This window comes from Nomia melanderi, chromosome 9 (assembly GCF_051020985.1).
Source record: "Nomia melanderi isolate GNS246 chromosome 9, iyNomMela1, whole genome shotgun sequence".
NCBI lineage: Eukaryota > Metazoa > Arthropoda > Insecta > Hymenoptera > Halictidae > Nomia > Nomia melanderi.
The window spans coordinates 6346345-6371086 of record NC_135007.1 but is presented as its reverse complement, the minus strand read 5'-3'; the positions used below and the strand labels follow the sequence as shown (position 1 = coordinate 6371086).

Sequence of the window (24742 nt, the reverse complement as noted above, 5' to 3'; positions counted from 1 at the left end):
GCACCGTCGTTAAGTAGAGACGGGTAGTCTGAGAACGCAGGAATTTCGTTTTTAATTCTCGCTGGGACGGGAAGAGGCAAGCGGGCGTTACAGCGCAAGGGCGGCGCTAATGCATATTCGAAGCCCGTTCGCGCGCAATCTGCTCTCCTTCTCTCCTTATATTGCATTAACGGGGCACTGGTGATACGTTGAATTACAGCTCGACGACCGGAGCAACGCTCTTTTGTGCTGTTTATCGTCCGCATTCCATTGGAATGAGGGTCTAGATAGCGTCGAGAGACATTCCACCGTGACCGGAAAAAATCTGTCCGTGAGCGCGGTGTCCGCGCCGTAAAGATATCGATAGACCAGCACCATTTAGAGACCAGGTGCCGCACTGGGGTTGTCCGTGAAACTATGGAAAGCGTGAAAATCGCGCGGGCCGAATCGTTTCAATTTACGAGACGCGTAATTCACATCCCGTGATTTACTGTTCTTGACGGCTCAATCAAACGGAATGGGGAAAAAGGCTCGACGATACGAGCAGCGATGTATATCGCGTCCTCCTTGCTCAAGATTATTCCCCGGGAAATTGAATAAACTTCAACGATTCCTGATACGCCCGGAAATCGCTGCGAAAGGGATTTCTCTATCGAGTCCTGTTGCATTGTTCACTCGAAGAGTCCTCGCGATGAGATTTGTATTTAAATTGTTGCGATTTCGAGAACTTCCAGGAAGCATTATTAAAATCTGCATATTGTCAGTTGAAATTTTCGCATTTTGTGGATCGAAATATGCCGGAGTTTCTTTGATTTAAGATCTGTATTTTTGAGAATAATTCTTGAAATGTTTAATTCATTTTTAATATACAACTACTTGTGATTATTTGAATTTGTTCGCATAGCAGGGGTTTATTAGTTTCTGTTTTACTTTCTTTGTGGAAAATAACTATGTACTAGATTCTTAAAGACTGAAAATTGAAGGTTCTACTTGAAAATAATAATAATACGTTGTGTAGAGATTGTAAATGGAAATTACACAGAGGATTAAGCTAATTTGTACTTGCAGCTTCTTGACGTGCATTTCTTTAAGCATTACATTCCCTTGTCAAGCTTGTAAATTTTGTGGGAACATAATGAAGAAGAATTTTCAGAAGATTAATGGGACGACCGACATCGTATTGCTGTTACGTCGAGGTCGCGGGACGTCTGAGTAAATCTCAGAAGCGTGTAAATTCATACAGCAAACCCGAATCCCAAGCCCGAATGTCATAAAGCATTTAAACGTGGCGCATTGTTGAATGCACAAGCCCCCATTATGCACTCGGTTCAGCTAATAATGCATTACCGGAGTCAGTAATGATACGACGCAAACTAATATACACTCCACTTAACGCTGCCCCGTTATTTCCACAATATTTGAAGTAGTTCACGCTGGTTTATCTCCGTTGCTGATTGCGGGGAACGATACCGGCCTCGGTAAAATCCGATTAAAGTAATGTTACTTGTTCACCGATAATCTACGATCTTATGAAATAGCTCATTCATCACGAAACGTTTAAAGTATATAAATTTCAATAATCTTTTAATGAATACAAAATACTAAATATAAACATGTCAATTTTCCTAATTTTTATATTCCATTTGATGTTTATTATTGTATAAAATCAAATATAAAATTTATTCTTACAAAGAAAAGTGAAGGATTTTATTTAAAACAAAACAAACTGTAGTTTTATAAAACTTATGTACAATCTAGAGGAAATTTAAGGATTTTTTTCGGAACTATAATTATTTTATATAGTTAACATCTTCTATTGTTTTGTATTTATCTCAAAATATAATTTTCTTCGAGAAGCTGAACTTTATGAAGGGTTAGAAAATATATTTCACCAAGCTAATAGACTTTTTCGATATAACAAGCACGTGCGGCAGTGATATTGCGAATGCTAGGCAAAATATCGAAGGTAAAGCAACAAGTACCAAGCGGCTAACGAAAAATTTCGCAAGAAAATGTCATCATTACCATCGAACCACCCGGTGGCTCACTGGTTAGCTGGAATCTTACGCGAGTTTCCGAAACACATAGTTTAAAGACCTTGATTTAATAAGGCTAGGTCCTGGGCGATTTCAATTCCGAGCGTTTTCGACATGACCCTTATGTTGGCAACAAAAACCTCTGCGTTTATTCAAATTTCAGTGTTACAATATTTTTACGTACAGCTTTTGTTTGAAAAACAAAAATCGGTGTAAAGATAGTATAGAAAATGGAAATCTAAAGCAATTTCATCAAACTTGCACGATAACAAAACTAAATTACATAGAAGAAAGTTCGCAATGAAGACCCGGGTTGCCAAGATAAGGGTTAAAGATACGCCAGAGGCGACAAAGGAGTAGTTCGTACATTAACCGTATCAGACTAATTTACAGCATTTTGAAACACCGATTACTAAACCAGCCAGCTGTGTAACGAGCGCTATATGCATAACTGCACGCCATTGTAAAGCGTATTAGCTACAATTTTCATGGATTCCGGGGACATTAAGGATCTTAAAGCAATTGGAGCTTGAAAGCAGAATTTGCTAAACATTACCGCAGATTTAATGCCTGGTTGCAGTGAATTATTCACTGCTATTATTACAGAACATATTTTTCGCTGTCACGTTACTTTATTTAATATTCGGTGTATACTCTTGAGTTACTGCGTATTGCATTTTAGTAACTGTACCTTATGATTCCTTTGTTCTTAATATTCTCAGTAATGGCAGTTTGTTTGTTATTCTTTTTAAATTTATTCACACACACACACACACACACATATTCCAGGATAAGTATATGAATACAAAAGTATACACTTTCTAAATTAATCGTACACGTGTAACATATTATACATTTTTTAAATTAAGTACTAAATTAGGTACATACATCTTCTTGATGAGATGAGCATTCTTTTATCTAATAGTCACGTTCCACGTTAAACACATACTTTCTTGACTAATAAGCAGTTTTTAAATCTAAATCTCGCAGGATGTAGTTTATTCCTGTTCGTGACTGAATTTAATTTTGATTCGAAGAGCAGCAACGATTTTATATCGTTCGAAGAGGTTTAGAATCTGGATCACCCAATTTCTGCAAGTCCGCAGCGGTGATTTTTATCCGCGTCGTAAAATTTGAAAGCCGACGATTGGAATTTATCTAACGGGCCGCTAGAAAGAAGCAAAAAGTGGAGAAACGAACTCGCATGTTATATCCAGACATCGCGGAGGATGTCGCGTCGGTCACGCGTTGCTGTACGCAGCGGCCATGTTCAGTCTACCCTCCGAGACCTCCGGCACGGACTCAATAACTCTACATTTTCGCTGGAGGGAAGAAACTGTTCTCAAGAACTTCGGGAGAAGAGAGACTTGAAAAATTGTCTTTCACGATAAACGAAATGCAGTGAATTTTTCAATTAAATTAAGAAATAAAATTACCAAATATTAAATTAACATTCGTTCTAATTAAAAACTAAGATTGCATATTATTACATTAATATTCGTCCAAACTATAATATAAAATTACCAATAATTAAATGAACGTTCATTAAAATTAGGTATTTCGTATCGAAAGAAATATCACATTAATTATAATTTAATTTTGTTCATACAGTTTGTCGCGGCATGGAATACAAAAGAATTTGTTTGTCCACACAATGGTTTCTCAACCATCTGTGCTATCAATCAAAGAAAGAAATCAGCAGGCTCCATTTTTAATTAATCCTAAAAATAAATTTGTAGGTTGTGGGAAAGCGCATTCTTTTAGAAGATAATGAATGAAGGATAAATTAATATCAAACAATTACTCGCACGTACAAGGATTGCGAAGTGCAAGGTTCCTTTATGAAGTTTTGACACTCACAGGAACATGTATGTACATATATATATATATACACACTTGTGTAGATAATACAGAAAATTCCAATCTTATTATTTTCCAACAGATCAATACCATGACAAAATTCTTTATTACAATCATATCTCTCTTATTCGCTATTCATTTTAGTAATTAACACTAAAATTACCGAGCAGTAACATTGACTTCTTGGAATTCCTCTATAGAAACTCCAAGGGTGCATCTATTGAGACTTCAATTGATTTACAATTCAGTTTGCATATTATTAAATCCATTTCTTTATTAATTTCTTAGAGAAACATCTGTTACCTTTTTACTAATTCTAAAATGAAGAAATAGAAAGAACAGGAATAGGTCACTTGACCCATCTGACAATCTTAATGTTAACATCATTGAGAATTGAATTTTTTGCAATCTTCTCAAATACTCCTCCAAACCTTTCTCATATAGTTGTCTTCAATATCACCAACCATAATTTCCTTTTTCAAACAATCCCCGTTTATCGTATTCATAAAAATAAAATAAAAATTATTTTAAGCACCCCATTAGTTTCTCTTGCATACCCTTTTTAAAAACGAAATTTTCCCTTCTAACACACTTTCGTATGAACAAAATTGTTACTGTTCAAAGCGTGCCAAATTTCAATCTGCGATCGACAGACTCGGGAAATCGCGGGCAATGCTATAAACATGTAAATTGAAACCGGACGACGATGTATATACCTATCTATGTATATATCGCGTAGATATTAATTCGACGAAATTATGAAACCGATATTATCAGACCGAGACACCGGGCTCCGTACATAAAGGCCCGAGCCGATATCTACGAGCTGGGAGACTGACGCTCGGTCGCCTTATCAATTGTGTTCGTAACATACATTTCAGTTCGTTATCGGGTATTACGAAGGCCCTCATTCAGTCTCATACCAAACCGATGAGTCTGTTCACCAGGTCGACGACTCGAAGGCCAATTTTCACCGGCTTTACTTTTAAGACGGATACCGGTGGCGGTATTGTGCCCTGTCGAGCAACCTGCACACCAGGTAAGACAGAAAAGAAAAGAGAACCGACGAAAATCTTGGCCCCACCCCCGACCCCTTTGAAAATCGTCGGTTTCTTCGCGAAATGAGAGACCCCCCTCGAAAAGAATCTCGAAGATTGTGTAGACTTGATCCTCGATTTACGCGGTAAATTAGAACAGTATTTACACGGTACTTCTTATGCGCGATCTTAACACATTGTTGACCAACAATTTTACGCAGAAGCTATTTCATGTCACCGGTTATTATTCCGTAATTAAATGTGAAAGTGAAACAATCTAAATAAACTTCAATATACACTTTACTTATATTGTATAACTTTTAATATACCTATAATATAACGTTTTATATAACTTTGAATACTTTTCTCTTGTAATATTCTATATTTCCCTGCGTTTAAAAAATTGAAATAGCTAATGCAAGTGCAAACACGATTTAACTCGTGACGGATCAACAACGTGCTAATTTACGCGAATTTAGTAACACCGAATAAAATGTACTTTTTTTCTGAAATATTATTGTTATTTTTGTTAATCTATGTGGAATAAATATGTATTCCTAAAACATATATCAGCTTTTTTCAATATTTTATTTTCTCTTGTACTGACAAACTCTATTTACGCGATTTTAATTCGCGTGAAACGAATCCACGTGGAACGGATTTTTGCGTAAATCGAGGGTTAGGTGTACCGTGCGTTGTTCACGAGAAAAGCCCTGTAGCGACGCAAGAGCAAGCGGAATCTGTCGCTGTGTGTTTTGTTTATAGTTTTGATTATTAGTCACGTGTAACCGTATTGATGTAAGATGAGAAAATATGAAAGCTGACCAATTAGAACAGCATTCCATTCATGGCTCTTCTCGTGAATAACCCGGAGTATACTAATCGATGACGCCGTAAAACGATTTTGTTCCGCGACTTGTAATCGCGTTTTATTGCGTCCGTTTTTCGTATGATTTTTGAGCGAAGAATATTATGCAAACCTAAATTGAATCCGGGCGACTTTAACCCGTTGCTTTGTAATTTCTTTCACTGCTGTAATTGATATTACTATTTTATCGTTAATAATTCAGTGAAAGGAAAGAATAATTCTAAAGTTATGTCTATGTTCACACAATACGTTGTAATTGGCAATAGAAAAATATTTAATTTCGGTATAAGAATGTTTAGTAACTTTTGTTTTATAAGTATGATCGATATTGCTGTTTCGTCATTTTTTATTTACTGAAAAGGAATTCTAACTTACGTTTAATGCACAGCATTGTAATTGGCAAAAGGAAAGTAATATTTCATTTGAATGCAAAAGTATTAATATCTGTATTTGTTATATTCTGTTCGAAATCTTCGTGACGAGTTTAACACAATATTATGAAGCAAGGAGATTAAAGGCGCCCGGTGTATACTTTCTTTGCTACTTTGTCATGACGCGGCGCGCGCGCAACTCTGGAAACGGAAACGGAATCACGTTTTAACGAACACTCAGAATCTTTCGTGGCCTTTTTGCACGATTGATTCGCTATCGAGTGGAAAATGTTCGATGGGTTTTCAGCCAGAGAGAGAAATTTCATTCCTCGGCAGCTTTTTTCAGCTTGCGACGGTTCTGCGCGCATATCGCGCGCACGCTGTTTGTTTGCATGCGGCTTATTTTGCGCGATAATTGTGAAATATCGAATTAACGTGAACCATAAAAGAGATTGACGCTTATTAACGCTTCACATCGCGAAGTCATGTGATTATTGCGTACTTTACATTGTGAGGGATTTCGATCTTTTCCCTTGACTTATGAATCTCAATTGGAAATTACCGTTCGCGATAATCATATGAATTTCATAATGCATTTCTACGCGGTGAGATACCTGTTAATTAATGTGAGCCTAATTTTCTTGTGGTGGTTTTCTTGTCGTGCTTATTGCGAAACTCACAGTATTAATTAAGATTGAAAGATTGTCGGAAAGATCAATTAATATCGAAATTATTCAGTTAGAGATTACAGGATAAAACCTTAAATCATCTGATCTCTCAAAGGGACCATAATAACAACATTAAAAAGATTTGTAAAATATTATATGTAGACACATAACATAATTATAAAATCGTTATACTATATTTTTAATTTAATTGAATAAGAAATAATACATCATTAGTTGTTTAGAATATTTCAACATTCAATATCACAATATTTTAGTATTTCAATATTTTAAAAATCCATTCGTACTTCGGAATAAAATCTATTGAAACAGTTTCAAAAGTTTGAATAGAACGCAAAGAAAATAAACACCCCTTTTCAAATGGCGCTTTTTAGGTCCTTCATCAAATTGATTGAAATTTATTGGAGGCCGTAAATATTGTTATTACCTTGTGTTAGCATCGGTCAGACATTTGTAAATGCACGCGGAAAGCCGAATATTTCGCTAAACGTCGTTTAATTGTCCAAGGTGATATCGAACCTTTGACCTTTCCATAATAAATGCACGCCGAACTCTGTTTAATTGGCATACAAATGGATTTTCCTGAAACGGTTTCAGCACGAGTGGATACGCCGCGGCCCACTTGATTGGGAAGCACGTGCTTCGCATAATGCGAATTGGTTTACGATTCTGGCCGGCCATCTGCATTTATTCGCGCTACCGGATCCCTTTTCCTCGGAACATTCGGTTCTACTACATCGAATTGTGAATCAATTTTCTCCAACGAACGCTTCAAATTTCTTTAAATATAAACAACACAATACAAAACAATCATTTTCATTGTCTAGCACATGTGTAGGGTAATGGCACCTAATATGGAACACCTGATTTGAAAAGCTTGCTAAAACGAGAGATGTGCATTTTTTCCGTGAAACCCGCATCAAAGAAGAAATTTTCATACGCTAATCAGTAACAATCCAAAAACCAACAATGTAAATTGAAGTCAAAAACAACGATCTAAAAAATTGACTCCTAAAAATTTACCTAGGGAATTTTCCACTTTTTTCAATTTATATTAAGTGAACTTTTTTTCCTTTTTTCTGTTATACATTAGATATATGAATAACACATCGGGGCCGCTAAATTTTTCGTGAACACAATGTGTTGGACATATTTTTTCCATTATTATCATTTTCGTAATTGCCAACGTAAAATAAAAATATAACATAATCATCTATAACATTAATGAAGAATATGCACCCAATATGGAACGTATTCCATGTTAGGAACCCACGTATTTCAATAGAAAAATAATAACTATTCCAAGAAGAAGATAAATTTGCAGCACATTGCTTTTGAATAGTGAAAAACGAACATGTTCAATGATAAATCATGAAAAAATAAAACTTTTTGGCCTATCTATATTAAGGAATTTGACTGTTTAACTCGTCTTTCAGAAGATTTAACGTACTGTCAAACACAATAATGATTCACATTCAATGACAAATTCTTAATTGATGTCCAACTATTGATAATTATTCTCTATTACTAATGAAGCGTTTTCCATGGTAACGGACACATCAAGCTATATATTTTCCGAAATATTGTGGAGTTCCATATTAGGCGCCATTACCCTATCTATCTTTTATTTTTAAAAATATAAAAGGCTTCATTCTTTCGTAGATGTCTCCGGAAGACTTGAACGATAATTTTCTATTTATCAAAAGAAAATTAATTAAAATAGACACCATAGTAAGTTCATTTATGCGTCTTAACGAAATTAATATTATTCTCCACTAAATTTCACTAATCTCCGATACTAAGAATGAAATTTTGTACGAAGAATTAAACGTTACTTGAATTTACTTATTTCAGCAAGTAGATTCACCCCGTTTGCGGTTGTTTCACGAATTCTGTCTCACCCTGTGCCGCTGGAACCAATAAATTATTCGATTAATGCATTCCTCTCGCATCTGACCCACAATTCCGAAGTCGTCCCGAAAGGGAAATTGTTTGATGAGAAATTTCAACCAGCGGCGCAATCGGTGTCCCTCCTCCTTCCGTTTCGCTGATCTGCCACAGGCGAGATTTAAAAGAACCACTGGCGTTCGAGGTAATAAATTTCAGATCATCCGTCCGTCCTTTTTTTAAGATGCCAATAATCTTTGATGTTGACCCAGATACTTCCCGTCGTCATTCCGAATCGCGGGAATATTTTTAGGGTTTGAGCACCGAGTTCTATGTCATTTTTAAACCGACCATTTCGATCATGCTCTACGACAATTCCATGATGAACGACCGGAAATTCTCCGGCAACCCTTCCGTTTAACATTTCTTCGGTAAAAATTCCCCTTGTTGTCACATACCATTATCTATCTATTTTTCACTGTTAAACAATTTTTATTCAATGCTGTTGATTTCTTTCCAATTTCAAAGGGATGCAATTTCAAATGATAATATTTCAAGCGTTCTAATTCTCATTCAATCGATAATACATTTAATTCTTCAGCAAAGACGAAATCATTTATATTCGCGCAAAATGCGAAGGGACAAACAAAGAAATTCCTATTTTTACGCTTGGGATAGATTAATGACGATTAAGGAGCAGATTCAATTTCGGCGAATGTATGTGCGAGATTTTTTTCTCTCGTGAAATAGGTCGAATGCAGTTTCCACTCTGCTCAGTTGCAATAATGTGTTAGAAATCGACCTCTCGAGGCTGGGGCTTGTATTCGACGTATCTACGAAGTATCCGGGCGACCGTTTGCACATGATGGAGCAGTAGATTCGCGATCCATTTGTTCCCGATTAGCTAGATTCGCGAAGGCGAGGGCCCCCAAGATAGATACCCGAGTCAGGTTCAATCGATAAGCACCGGATTTAGTTCGGTGGTTAACTTTACGACATCTAGATTCATCCGTACTTACTGCGGCAACAGATAAGGGCGTCCTTTGAAAAGAGGGTAACAAATAATAGGGGTTGAGCAGGAAAGGACGATTTACACTTCTTGAAACGCCATTGTGGCAGTATCTAACCGTAATATACACTGTTGTGCCGAAACGTATTTTCTTTCCAATTTATCTTTTTTAACGACGCTGCAGCTTATTAGCTGTTGACCCTTTAATTGTCGAATTTAGTTTAAAAAATCTCTCATTGTGCACGCAATCAAATCAAACAATGAAGGGTATACTCGCCAAACACAAAGATAATGCACCTACAACATATTCTAACAAAAAACTAAAGCAAAATGGAAAAAATTGCATGTTTATCTGAAAAAGTAAATAATTTGTCATTGAAAGAATTAGTATCATTTTGACTTTTAATATGACGTGAATACTCGTCAAACGCAGTTAACTGGTTAATGTTCGTTTCAGATTCGAATTTAACTTGAATTACATTACTCTGATTAAATTACTATATTAAGGTTTGGTAGTTTCAAAAGGAAGATGAAATATGAATTTCAATTTGTCGAAGTCGTTCGCCATGGGAACGGAATTTTATTTCATTTTAATTCCTCAACGTTTGCTTGCAAAAGAGTGACATGCAATCATAATTTTTCTGTAATTTACTTGGTCTATTTAAACGCTATAGCCTTTTCATTGTATTTAATCTTTTTAACTCGTACAATCTGGTTATGTAATTGTACGGAATTTTTCGTTATTCTTTCTTCCTGGTGTACAATTAGTTTATCACTAGTTTCTTACTTCACAGCTGAAAATCTATTAAAAGAATTCGTCACGTACGATTATGAAGCAACTTTGTTTTGCGATTACTCGTGGAATTTTTATTTACATAAAATGAATACCTGTGCTTAATACTAGAAGTACCGAGCATTCAATACGATTGATATGTAATCTTTGTAAAAATGGTAAAACAGATTATTTTCGGTTTATTTACACACTCATTGTAGTATTCAAGTGAAACTATTTTCCAACTCATTTCGAATAGCCAATGCTTTGAAGATATCAATAATTGTGAAAGAAAAAAACCGAAACCAGTCATTTTCACTGGTACAATAGTTCTAGCGTTAATGTGAAAAGAAAATAAGTGCTTCTCCGATTACATTTCGAAGCAAATGTTATTTTTCTCGTCGCTCTCATGAAATTCCTGTGTAACGTTCCGTGTCTTTCGCGATTCAATTCATTAAAAGGGAATTTAATTGTCGTCTATATTATACTACTGTAAAATCCGTCTCTCTCTCCGCCGGGCATTCCATTAATAACAAACTTTAATTGAGCCATTTTGCGTGCAACAAGTTTCCCTTTAACCGCGATGGAATAGAAAATTTTTAAAGCGTAACGCTTCGTGTTTGCAGTTACGCGTAGACCGAAAAAGGAAAAAGCAAGAAAAAAAGGAGGCAAAAACGTATTCGTTTCGATCTATTTAACTATTTGCGCAGACGAATCGCGTATAATCGCTGACCGGCAACAACGAGCCTCGGGAAACTAGTTACAATTTAATAACGGGTTCACGAGACTGCGAATATGTAACAATCAAGCGAAGTCGATAACACTGTCGTGTTACGAAATACGTTGCATGATCGATCGTTCACGGTAATTCGTCTTGATTACGTGGGATTTTACGACATCCATTCCACACGTGGCACCTCGGATGACAGTGTCTGCGTGAACCGAATGCAACGAGAAATTCGATACAGAATGATCGTAATAATAATAGTATCCTAAATTATATAATAAACATTGTGTGGTAAATAAATAAATGTATAGGTAAATGAATATAATAAATAAATTGTATAAAATGTATTAGATTACATTAGATTACAGATGTTTATAAAAATTAAAAATTTCATAAGCGGGTTTGAAGAAATTGAAATTAGAAAAATAAAGTTTTATTTTTTGAAGACACTTTGGCGTTTGAAAAAATCACGAGAATATATCTGTATGTTTTTAAATAATATTGTAAATGCGCAGGTATATGATTTCTCCTAATTAGTAGTAGTCTCCTGAATTCATGAAATTTTTGTAAAATGCGCGAAGATACACAATCTGATAAATACATTACATATTACCCAGATTAATAATACATTAAAATTCATAATTGTATCACGTGATTTATCTGCTTCAATGATATATCAACTCAATTATGTGTGAAACAAGTTAATATGTAAATAAGGACAGATTTGACCGTTACCTTTATTTCACTGAAACAATTAATCAATACAATGTATTACAATTTATAATTTTGTAATTGTAATTCACTTGTTTTGAATATTAGTTCAATTTCAGGAGCATAAGCGAAGCAACTGAATTATTACGTGTACTTTCGTAGGCTCATTGTGCACGTATAATGACACGCAATTACACTGTACCGGGTGTTTCATAATATATGATGGTAACCACAGGAATTCATTGAACGTAAAAAATAGTGAAGGCGGTTGCTGTAAACGTTCGTCTTATCTGATAAAGTTGCCGTAACAGACCTCCAAGCTTGAATCACTCTTCTTTCCAGCAAACGTGTTACTTCAACGTAAAATTACTCATGGTTGAGTTCTAATATTAGAAAAGAAAGGATTGCTGCACCGTGTACGACAATGAATCACGTGTTTGTTGACTTTTTACACAATTAGAATTCGCGAGGAATCATTACGCATGATTTTCATCGAAAGGGGATGACGTGTGTGCTTGTTCCACGTGATGATCTCTCGTGTTTTATAAATAAGTCATGCACTATATAGTGAGGTGTAATTACTGATACAACGGTGGTTCCAGATTTACCGTTTAAATTATTTTTCTTCTCGTGCATTCGCTACCTAGCAAAAATATTCATATCGTATAAATTTTATCAAATAAATTTGAGTTAAAATTTAAGTCTTTGTGAAATGTTTTATGAAACGTTCAAAATATAAATATTTTGTAATATTTATTATAATATATTTCCATATTTTATTGTGGAATAAAATTATGGCTATATTTTTAGAATTTCTCTTTGATAACATACATCAAAGATAACAACAGTATGAGTTTATACGATGCTGTATAAATAAACCTACGCTATGATTTATTTATTATCTATGCTTGATAAAACCACATTATTGTCAATAATTTAGTAGAGAAAGAAACGAGTTTAAAGGTCGATAATGGGCAAATAATATTTAATTTATGTTAAAAATAAATAACATTTAAATTTATTGAATTCAGTTCGGAATTTTTAACGCGAGACTAACACGTTATTATAAGGCAAGGGGTTAACATTGTCAGTATAAATTTTGAAAATTGCAATTCGTCACGAAAAATTCAATATTTGTTAATCATCGAACGAATGATGAATACTTTTGGGCGTTAATGCGCTTGCCTCGAACGGGATATAACATATTGCTGTCAACAGTTCATTCTTAATTTTCTCATGAAAATTTAAGTGTATCCGTACACGTGTGCGTACAGGGTGTTTCTTAAAGAGTGTCATAAAATTTCCGAACGTATTTTACATTTACGAACTGGAGAGCGTCCAATAAACATAAGTCATAAAACCTTTCATTTTTCATATGGGTATATACGCGTTGCTGCTTAAAAGTTTCGGGTCGCATATAATATTCACGCTTTACGGCAAGAGTAAAATATAATTTACTGTTGTTCACGGTGTCGTTAATATTATCGCCTGTTTAAATTACACCCATTCAATTTGAGATTCCAAATACATCGAACGTCTCCTTTTTTTTGTTCGATTTTCTTCCATGGGTTTTCTACGATCTAACAATTTTTTAGAGGGAGCTTATAATAAATTAATAGTTGCAAGACTGAAGAAAGTCGAAGAGGGAAAACTTATAATAAGTTAATATCTGCAAAAATAAAAAATTGTTTGATCGTAGAAAAGTCATTAAAGAAAATTAAAAAGAGGAAACTTCTAGTAGGTTAATAATTACAAAAATTAAAAATTGTTTGGCCGTAGAAAAACCGTTAAAGAAAATCGAAGAGACGAAACTTATAATGAATTAACATTTGCAAAAAGAAAACATTGTTTCGTGGTAAAAAGAAACATTAAAGAAAATCGAAGATAGGAAACTTATAATGAATTAGTATTTGCTAAAATAAAACATTGTTTGATCGTAGAAAAACCATTAAAGAAAATCGAAGAGGAAAAACTTATAATAAGTTAATAGTTGCAAGGCTCTATCTAAGTTTGAAAAAACTTATAGATTAGAATATTTAGCGCGCCTTCAAGCCCGCCCCTCCAGTTAATTAATATCGATCCAGATTAATTGAGATTCAGTATCACACGAGTCGTACGCGCGTCCCATGCCGAGCTTGCCGTATGCATAATCGGTAACTGTACAATATTAATTAAGGTTTAATAAGAACGAAATTGGTTCACCCAATTCCTGATACAGAATGAAGTTCCACCGTGCGAACGACGTTACCTTTTTTCTCCTCGAGATCCAAGATTAAACCCGCGCAGCGAGCAACGTTTCTAATTTACAGGCTTAATTATGTGATATACTTTCTGACGAGAGCTGATTCTGTTCTATTTTCATGAACGAAACACAAAGGCCTCGTCCCTGGTGGTTCTACGAATACACACTTCATTAATGTGGAAAGTTACTCTCTATTCTTCCTCAATTTACTCTGTCATTCGGAACATTATTCGCGAGTTTCGATATAAATTGCAATGATACAATTATAAATCCACGAGGAATAATAAAATTTTCTTGTAAAAATGAAAAGCATCTTAAATAACGTGTGAAAGGTGAACAATTAAACAAGAAATAATGTTTTCATTGCCTATAATGTTATTCATTTATTACCTTTATATTTTAATTAACTAATGAATACCCACTAATATATTATAAATTCCAATAACTCAATTTTATTTACTTTTATTATCCTCCTACAAACTCTAATTATTTGATTTTCTTTTCTTCATCATTATCCCATACATCTCGCTTAAACAATCCAATATTAATGAACTAGATTCCTTTACATTTACTATTCATTCATTAACTCTTACAATTCAATTTTCTTCGCTCGCGTTATCATTTCATAAATTTCAATGATTCAGTTCATTTTCTCGGCATTATCGTCCCATGAATTTCAATGATTTCCGGGCAGTTATTGTTTGGTAAATTTTCCTAATTTAGGAGCGCAGCAATTAATGCGATACTGTTAGGCGAGCGAGCGAGCTAAGCAGTGAAACGCTCCGGCGAAGTTATGCTCGGGTTATTGTTCTCGGAATCCAGCCGATTCCGTTTCTCGAATTAAAGAAAAAAAATGTCGAAAGAAAAAAGTCCGCCGTCTGCAGACGCAACAAGCAGCGCCAACACGAGACGCTTTCAATTCAGCCCCATTCGATGAATGCGTGCTGACGCGTGTGTGCACGTGCATGCGTCTCTCATTAATAATACAGTTATGCAACGCAGCGGCTTCGTGCGCCGGGGATATTAGTATCGCGCCGCGATACAGTACGGCGCCTGTGAATCGTACCCCGATAAACATAACGTTAGTGTTATGCGTTCTGAATGCTGCATACCATACCGCGATGCCTTAACAGTCGCACGGGAACAAGGAATCTGATTGTTTTCCATCAAGCTTTGCTTCATGGTAAATCCGACATTCCTGTACACCGTGTTTTCGAAAGCCGCCTTGCTTACGAGAGACACGGTGAACTTCGGAGAACCTTGGACGCTTCACGCTGAAAATAATGAATTCAATGCATTATTAACACGTTGACCGCCATGGTGATCACCGATTACCGGAGCGTCAAAATTACTAGAAAGCAATTACAAGAAGAAAACTGATATCGAATTAAAACGTTTAGTAACGCGAGTAACAAAATAATAGTATAAGTTAACATACTGTTGACCGACAATTACGCGGAAGCTATCCCATGTCATCGGTTATTATATGTATATAAATATAATAAATGTGAATAGTATGAAGTAAATATGAAAATGAGTTCATCTAAATAAACTTCTATATACGTTATTTATACGTAATGAATTGAAATGAAACTTTGGACATATCTTTTGTATAACTTTGAAGATTTTACTTTGAAATATTTTATATTGCCCTGAGTTTCACAATTGAAAAGACTAATGCAAGTACAAACACAAGTTGACTTGTGACCGGTCAACAATGTGTTAAGAACTATGATACTAAGCATTAATAACTAGTTCTAATACTATTTGCATTTGTTATGTTACGATAAGTAATGTTGTACGAAACGCTCTAAATTCTCGTGGCGGTGTTAACCTCTTGTTATACAATGACTCGTGACGAAGATTTCTAGATTAATCGAATAAAAATCAATGTTGCTCATTGTCTGCGGATGGAAGCAGAAATCTGTTTTGCTATTACCAATTTATTATCTACAAAGTTTCAACTGCTATCATAATATTATTCGTATTTAAACAACTATTAAATAACCATAGCGCAACATAAAATAAGCAAGCTTAACCCTTTGCCCTGTAATTTCTTTCAGAATGATGTTTGATGAAGCTCCTTGATCATTAATAGTTTCTTAGTAAAAGAAAGAATTGAATGCTTATTCTATGATTACTTCAAAGGTTACCCATTAACAATAGAAAAGTAATATATAATTTTTAATTAAGTGAAGTAAATAACACAGATTTGTCAAATTTAGTTAAAAATTTGTATCATGAATGCGACACGATATCATAGAACAAAAGGTTAACCATTTAACTGCGTTTATACATGTCATCTTAAAACTCGAAATACTAATCTTTTTACCGATAAATTAGTTATTTTTTCAGATACACGTGTAATTCTTCGTCGTTCTGCTTTAGTTTTTCGTCAGAACATATTATAGGTATATTTGCGTTTAACGAGTATATATTTCATTGCTTGACTTTACTGCGTGCGCAGTAAGAGATTTTTGAAACTAAATTCCACAGTTAACTGGTTAAATAGCCACATATACGAATATTAATATATATAAACTGTGATCTACGATCCATTTCTAAACACATTAAGAAAAGTCACCGAAATCCGGCGAATAACCAAAAAAGCTCACGTTCAGTTCTCAATGGGAACTTTCAACAACGTAATTAACGAAAGCTTATTTAACCTCGCTTGTCGTATTCACCAAACCCAACACCGCACAACCATTTCCATCCCCAAAAAATCCGCTACCACAAAAATCTCTTTTAAAACCAATACACCTGCTCACTGTAAAGCTCCCTTTCAAAATCGTCACTGCAGCGTTGCATAGTCTCTGCATCGGACAACAACACGCAGCCTCAGCAGCCCCGCAGCAAAGATGGCACCGTGGGCCGTGTTCCCCGCTCCATTCACTGTAACAAAACCGCAGCCTTAATGAGATTCCTAAAACCGCTAACGGTTCAAAGCGACCGACCGACCAACCGAACCTAACGCGAACGCGAATGAACGTCCGCGCAGCACAACGCGCTCCTGAGCGAGCGTGTTCCGCGGCGCGGCGGCTGTCGTCACGGGCCGGCCAGTAAAACGGCGAACTCGCATGATTGTTACAGGTGAGGAAGTCGTAACAGTGCCACCTACGAGCGGAGGTCAGGACAGCTGGAGATCCCAGACACTTTCGTTGAGCGGCGAATCGCCGTTGAATCGTCGCAGGGGTTACCGTGGCCAGCTGCAAGCCGTGCCCGCTGGGAAACGGACCCGCCCTGCGCCACCCCCGCCGCCGATATCCAGCAAGGTCAATGCCAAGGACATCGACAAGTACTTCGACTGGCCGAACAAGGAGAACAACAGGCCCGGAAATGCCGTGAACAACGGCAACGTGACAAACGAGCCGCCGTCCGGCAACGAACCGCTGAACATGGGCTCCAACCTGAGCCGACACAACGGGAAGGGCCTGACTGGCCGCAGGACCCAGTCCTCCGGGAACCTCTGCGATCCCAAGGGCAAGCTGAACAGCATGGGCAAGATACTGGTGCCATGTTCCAGCGCGCAGAGGGAAAGGTGAGTTGAAGGATTTGATGATTTTGTAATGTAGGAAGATCACTTGGTAACTAAGTTGTATGTAGGTCTGATTGATTGGGTGCCATTCCGTTTGGGATACTTATTTGTTATTCGTTAGTCTTCTTGTGTTGGAAATCGATTCAGAGAGTTGGCAAAGCCTTGCCCGAAGAATTTTGCTTTTTGCTATTTTAGATATGTACGCTAATTTTTTTTATTAAGAAGTTGACCACGGTGGTTAGCGATGACCGGAGCGTTCAAATTACTTAAAAACTATTACAAGAAGAAAACTGATGTATCAAAATATTTAGTTACGTGGGTAGCTAAGTGATAGTATAACTTAAGAGCTATGATACCAAAGCACTAATAACTAATTCTAACACCATTTGCCTTTGTTATGGTATGATGAGTAATCTTATATGAAACACTCTAAATTCTTATGGTGATCAACGTGTTAATCATTTTATATAGAATGATTCGTTTCAAAAGAATCTGTCCATGTGTATAAGACGTTATTGGCAATTTTTGAACAAAAACATCTTGGCGGGCGTGATATGTTTTTCCAGCACAAGAGATCAATATGATTATACCTAACTGGCTAAAATTATTGATAAAACATGTAGCGGAAATATTATTTGAGAGTATAGTTTGTTTTATGGAAATGGTACTGTAGTATGTACTTCTCGTTGCGTTCAATTTTCTATGATAATGTAGTAATGTAGTAACTATGTAAGGCCGGGGGAAAATTAATTGGAAAATAAACGCTTCTATAATATTATGTATATGCGTTTATTTAGCACAATATGTAGATGATACAATACATTACTATAATCAGCTTAATATGATATGACCTAATTTTCTTTCGTACAAATTCTGGGTTAAAATATGTAGAAACATCAAATTTATTCGTTAATTATTGAGTGATACATGTCCTTCGACTCATTTGAATGACATGATAAGATAATGCCGGTAATTAGCTATAATTCTGTTACTAGTGGAACAAGTGCAAATATTAATTAGCGTTTTCAAGGTTAAAAAACAAAGGAATATCCGCGTGAAATGCGTGTGCAATATTCGTCATTCTAAATAACACGACCTACTCTACTTACTTACTTACTTTAATGATTTAAGTGACTGTCCATGTCATTTCCAATTTTGTAATCTACATCACTGAATACGAAATTCCTAAATTCTGGTTTTTCAATTTATTTCAATTATTTTTAAACTTTAAACTATAAAAAATATATTTCATTGCAAATAGAAAATGTTGTATATTAAGGTACACAAATTGTAGTAAAAATATTTTTTAATTTGAATAAAATGAACAATACTTGCGAATCCTTACTTGACGCCAGAGAAATCGATTTCATTGTACATTTGTTTAGTGTTTACTCCGTTTGTTAACGTATGTTTGCAAATCTGAGAACAAATCTTGCGCCATTAGTTTCCGGCCATTCGCAGGACAGATACGTCCAATTCAGTTGACTAACTTTCATTCTGTTGATTGAATACTGTTCCCGTGCTAACACGATCGAGGCAGACTTGACGAGCGCGTTAAACGTCCGTCGTACGATTGAACGCAAACCAAACATTGACCGAATATTAATTAGAATCACCGTGTTCATACAATATTGTATCGATGCTCCATTCAAGATTCTAGTTAGAACGCTGAATGCTTGAGAACAGTTTCTGTAATAACGAACATAGATAAATAATAATAACAAAAAATAATTCAAAATGTGAATTACTTCAACAAGAAAATAAATTGATTAAAAAACATGAATACATTGGAGTTGTTGCAAATATATCGATATTAATTATATTTTTCCAAGCATTCTACGTGAATAAAGATTGAACTGAATTTAGAAAACTTCTGCGCAAACTTGTCGCGTTATATGTAAACATGAAATCTAATTTCACGCGCTTGTGTGCCTTCATTAGTCGGTATTACGTTTCACTGTTGTTTTCCGGGAAGAATGCTAATAACTCGAGAGAAATGGGATGCATTCACAACAACGGCAAATCCATGACTTCCGTTTGATTGGGGAAGAGTTAAACGCGGTACACACTGGACTGTTTTGATTAAGTTAGAAACTACGTTAGAGTTAAAACGCTGAACCGGAAACCTGTTGTAATTAAATCCACCAGGAAGATGAGACAGTTAAGATAATTGAGCAAAGTGAACGCCGCGGTACTTTCGCACGAATAAAATCCCCTTTTGGCTTAAGCGTGAAATTCTTCTTGTATAATGCAATCTGGTTGCATTACGGTACACCCGGTACATCGAGGAAATTACGGAATAACGAAATTATCGGGAAACACTGTCCACAACTTTTATGGAGAAAGTGATTTTAATATGAACACATTACATCGAGAAGAGACACCTCATTTTAATAACAAATTTGAAATTTATTATTAATTAGAGTTGCTGAATAATAAAGTAATGTTTTATTTAATGGAACTCATTAATAGTTTCATGAAATAATTACAATGTTACTGACATTCGATAAAATTATATAACTTGAGAATCCTTTTATTTGATCATGAGTGGTTACGTTAAAACAATTGAAATATCAAACGCTTGATGCTCGTGAAATCATTGATAATGCAATAGAATTTCAGCTCAATTTTAATTACAATAATGTGAAGTGCATTTCGTGTAATATGATATTATTATCTGTAGAATTTAGGTTAAACTTGATTTAATAGGAACGAATTCTGGAAGATAACAAAAGTACTTTGCGTCAAACGATACATACATACGTATAATATTACAATATACGAGTGCCACAATTGGGATAAAATTAATTATCCAGTGATGTAGAAATTCACGTAAACAGCATTATTCTGATCCTGATTATTATCATTTTACAAAATACTCTCTAAAAAACAATTATATTTCTTCAATTAACTGAATCACGCATTTTTATTAAATTAAGTAAAAATATATTAAAAATATTTTTTCATATTTTATTGTTTTAAAACTTTATTTCACCTAACCCCACTATAATACACATACTTAACACGTTGAATACTATGGGGGTCACCGGTGACCCCACTAATGATTATAGTTCATTCACTTAAACAATGATTATTTAAAAACATTTCTATACTATAAACAATGCTACCTAATGCGGCGACACTCTACTACATGAACGTGCAATAATAATAACGCAATTTAATCAAATGATTTAATATCATATTTTCTCCATTTTGTGTATTTTGCTCAGTGGAATCGTGCGGCATTGAACATGTTAATACAAAGTAAGAAAATGTGTATAATTGATAGGCTAAGAAACAAAGTAACGTGTCACAGAATAGATGAAACGAAACATTATTAAGAATTCCTCATTAAGATTCTGTGCACGGTGTCGTTTAAACCACCAGTCATAACTTAGGGCATATCAAGTCGGTTGCAAGATAATTTAAAGTCCCTTTAAGGTCGGTCAGTCGCGGAACTGGGGCGTTTTTCCATTAAATTCTCGTTCGCGCGGGTCGAGAAAGGTGCAGCGCACGGCGGTTCATTGAAGACGAAAAAGGGAGAAACGGCAAAAGGAAAATGGAAGCAGGAGAAAAAACGTTAGCCATCACACAACGAACGCAGGATCACTTTGACCCAACGTATTTAGTAGTATACTAGTCTCGATCCAACATAGTCGTCGCTGTATTTAAACATTTCCTTATTTATTCATTTATTTATATAATTATACGTGTATACTACTATGTATAAGTGTTTAGACACTTTAGCATCGCTAAACGCGCGCGAAAGTAAAGTAGCTCTTTAAACAAAAGGCTCTAATTTTCCATTGTAATAAACACATAAACAACTTAATAAGCTCATATCAAGCGTTGAAATACTTTAGTAGTGGATCTCTAACATGTGCAGTTGATAGTACCAACTCATGCAGTTTAATGCGGAATTTATTTTCAAAGTTTACATAAATTTGGAATTCTATTATAGGAAAAAATGGCCTTCCCTTTTTCTAAGGTTCCATTTGCATCATATTAAAGAACGAAGAGTACTTCACTATACTGAAGTGTAGAAAAAATATATAGATCATGATATAAAGTCGTAATAATATAGTAACTAATATAATAATAAATATTAATAAATAATAACAATGTTAACGAATAATAATATAATATCATTGATCGAGTTTACTGACAATCCGATACAAAACTAATAATACAAAAGAGTTAATGACCGATTGGTCTCAATTTCATTTGCATAAGCGTTGTTATTCGTGCCATTGAAAATTGCTCCCTTGAAAGCGCAATTTGGTTCGCCAGCTAAATATCCGCGGCCCTCTAAGCCCGCTGACCCAAACGACTTGTCGACGGGTATCAATAAAACGTTTCGCGTGCAATTTGTTCGCTGCGGATGTTGAACAGCGCCCGACCCTGCCCAGCAAACAGCAACAGTGGTTGGTGAACAGTGTCACGCGCAAACGGCGCGAACGATTTCGACATAATTTCCCGTAAACCGCGCATCGCGTCTGACGGATCACGTTACATTTGAACGGTACGCGAAGCCGCGGCTTGGATTCACGTGGTCAGCAACCATTATGAAAATTCCGTTTGCGATTAATCGCTGGTCCCTGACCCAAGTACGGAACCGGTTGTAATTAGATGGTTCGGGGATTCCATAGAAATACACACTTTGTGCGTGTGCCACGACATGGTACACGTGCCGTTGCAACGTGATACATGTACCACGCGTTTAGTACCGATGAAAGAGTAATCAATAATTTATGAAGAACACTAGTTCGCGACTTGTTCCAAGGCGCGTTTTACATCCGAACCTTTTCATGCAATTGCATTAAGTTGTCCCACAAGTTCGTTTCGCGTTCTGTCCGCAATGTTTGGTTTAGAAACTTCGTATGTAGAAATTTTGCGTCGATACTCCATTCAAGATTCTAATTAAAACGCTGAAAGCTTGAGAACAGTTTTTGTGATAGTGAACATGTGTAAATAATAAGAAAAAAAAATAATTCAGGACGTGAATGGTTTCAACAAGAAAATTAATTTAGTCGAAAATATGAATAAATTGAAATTCTTGTAGATAGATTGATATTAATTATATTCGAGAAGCTTCGGAGACATGGTATTATGAAGCTTACAGAAAAACGAAGAAAGGTAATAGATAGAAACTTATTGTGCATAATTTAATAACATGATATAAAGTATAAAGTGAAGATTTATTGTGTACGAAGAAAATGAAAAAGACTTTTAGGACAACCTAATATTAGGTCATTGCATATGAAAATAAATACCTACTTGAATTATTCATTGATACTTGTAAGATTCTTAATTACCAGTGTTTAATACCCAACGTCTAAATTACAATATAATCTGGTGTTGGATTTAATATTTCTAATACAATTTAGATTAATAAACTCTAAAATAAAAATCTAAACAATTTTTTCCACGCGATATTTCATTTCCAAGACAATTCCATTTGAAAATTATGCTTAAACACGCTATCGACACATTTGCCAATGTATTAGGTCGTGTAATATGAAATGTCTGATTTTGCAGAAGAAAGGAAACCTTATTTGGTGTGCTAAAAGACGTTTATTCAATGAAAATATGTTTTATTCGAATCAATACACTTCTGCCAAGGTCTTTAACAAATATATACCTTCTTTGAAAAATTCGGAATATCTAGAATTAATAAATTTCAAGGACATCGTCATAAACTACTGTTTCGTTTGTACCACGTGATTCATTTTTCAAAAAAACATCACCAAAATAAATTTTTGCAAGTCAACGCTACACTATTTTTTCATTCATAGTATTGCCCTCAAATATTTTATTTATATTTTGAGCAATTTCTGCAACATAATTTTCAAGTTTAAATTTATATAAGAAAATTGCACAAATGTACCCATGTGTTCGAAAAACTATTCAAGAAATAGTTATTATGCACAATTCGGAAAAAGTTTGTTGCAAAACATTACTCTAATAGACAATGAAACGCGGTTTAAGGAGTTATTTAAAATTAAATGAATAACAACAACAGGAGCAGAAACATTTACGGGTAAGAAAAACATTTTATATTCACCAACCTATTTTTCAGTTGATCAATCGATCGAAAGCTGTTGCGCAACAATGAAATGTTTAATAGACGATGAATCGATAGTTTAGAATGATAATTATGTAATGTTTATTGAAATAGTGTAATGGTATTTGTTCGAATAATAGTTATTATGATACATTAGAAGTAGACAGGTTATTTATAATATGCTGTAAGTTTCATGGGAGACGCGTTATATGGACCATTACAGAAAGTGATTGTATTTTGTGTATCGTGTTCGAGGTGCATGCGATGAAAGCAATAATTTACTCTGGTTACCTCGGGTGCACTGGTGTTACAAGAACCGAACAACGAATGAAATTATTTTACAATGTAGTTCGCACACGTGTTCCCCGCCTCGAGCGCCGCTGCAGTGTCCTATATTTAAAAAGTCCCCGCTCGAACACGTTCATGTGAACCAGAAAAAACGACGAAACATTGAACCGTGCAAATTATGTAAATACAGACGATGCATTTTCTTGCTGCATCTTCATGGCCTGTTTGCCGCCCGCCGGTTTCAAGTCTGCGCTGGAATAAATTAGAAGATTGTTTCTTGTTTCGCACTTTGTACCGCGAAGTTCTCGACATGAATATCTTCCCCTCGCCGCGACATTACTGGTATTGATAATATAAATGGAAAAATTTGTCCCCTTATCGAGCGAAGTTAAATGTTTGATGCACTATGTAGGTCGTCAAAATTCAATGGCTGCGTGTTGGAATGGAGCTGGATCATTGTTACTGTGAAAATTCTATTGTATCTTAATATTTGTCTAGATTCATCTTAATGTTTTTTATTTTATTTTTGCTTTAACACGTCTTAATATTTTTTATTTCATTTTTACGTTAATACATGTTAGTATGTTTTATTTTATTTTTACGTTAATACATCTTAATATTTGTTATATCTTAATATATTTGAATATTTTTTATGTCTTAGTATATC

General features: G+C 35.1%; 1 protein-coding gene and 1 long non-coding RNA gene across 8 annotated transcripts in view; one reads left to right on the top strand and one right to left on the bottom strand.

Moving 5' to 3' along the window:
• LOC116427857 (uncharacterized) overlaps positions 1-24742 on the top strand; it is a 165027-nt gene that overhangs the window by 95782 nt on the left and 44503 nt on the right. For all 6 annotated transcript variants that reach the window (XM_076370786.1, XM_076370789.1, XM_076370790.1 and 3 more), the window contains one exon: positions 17279-17726. In XM_076370786.1, coding sequence (XP_076226901.1) covers positions 17279-17726 — 448 coding nt within the window. The remainder of the gene's footprint in view (positions 1-17278; positions 17727-24742) is intronic.
• Positions 13885-17240, bottom strand: LOC116427858 (uncharacterized). Of its 2 annotated transcripts, none has more exons than XR_004235167.2 (3): positions 17147-17240; positions 16949-17080; positions 13885-15459 (listed from the first exon to the last, which is right to left on the bottom strand). It is a non-coding gene; the product is annotated as an uncharacterized LOC116427858 (long non-coding RNA). The 2 variants fall into 2 exon arrangements; XR_012999410.1 differs by having other exon boundaries at positions 17151-17240.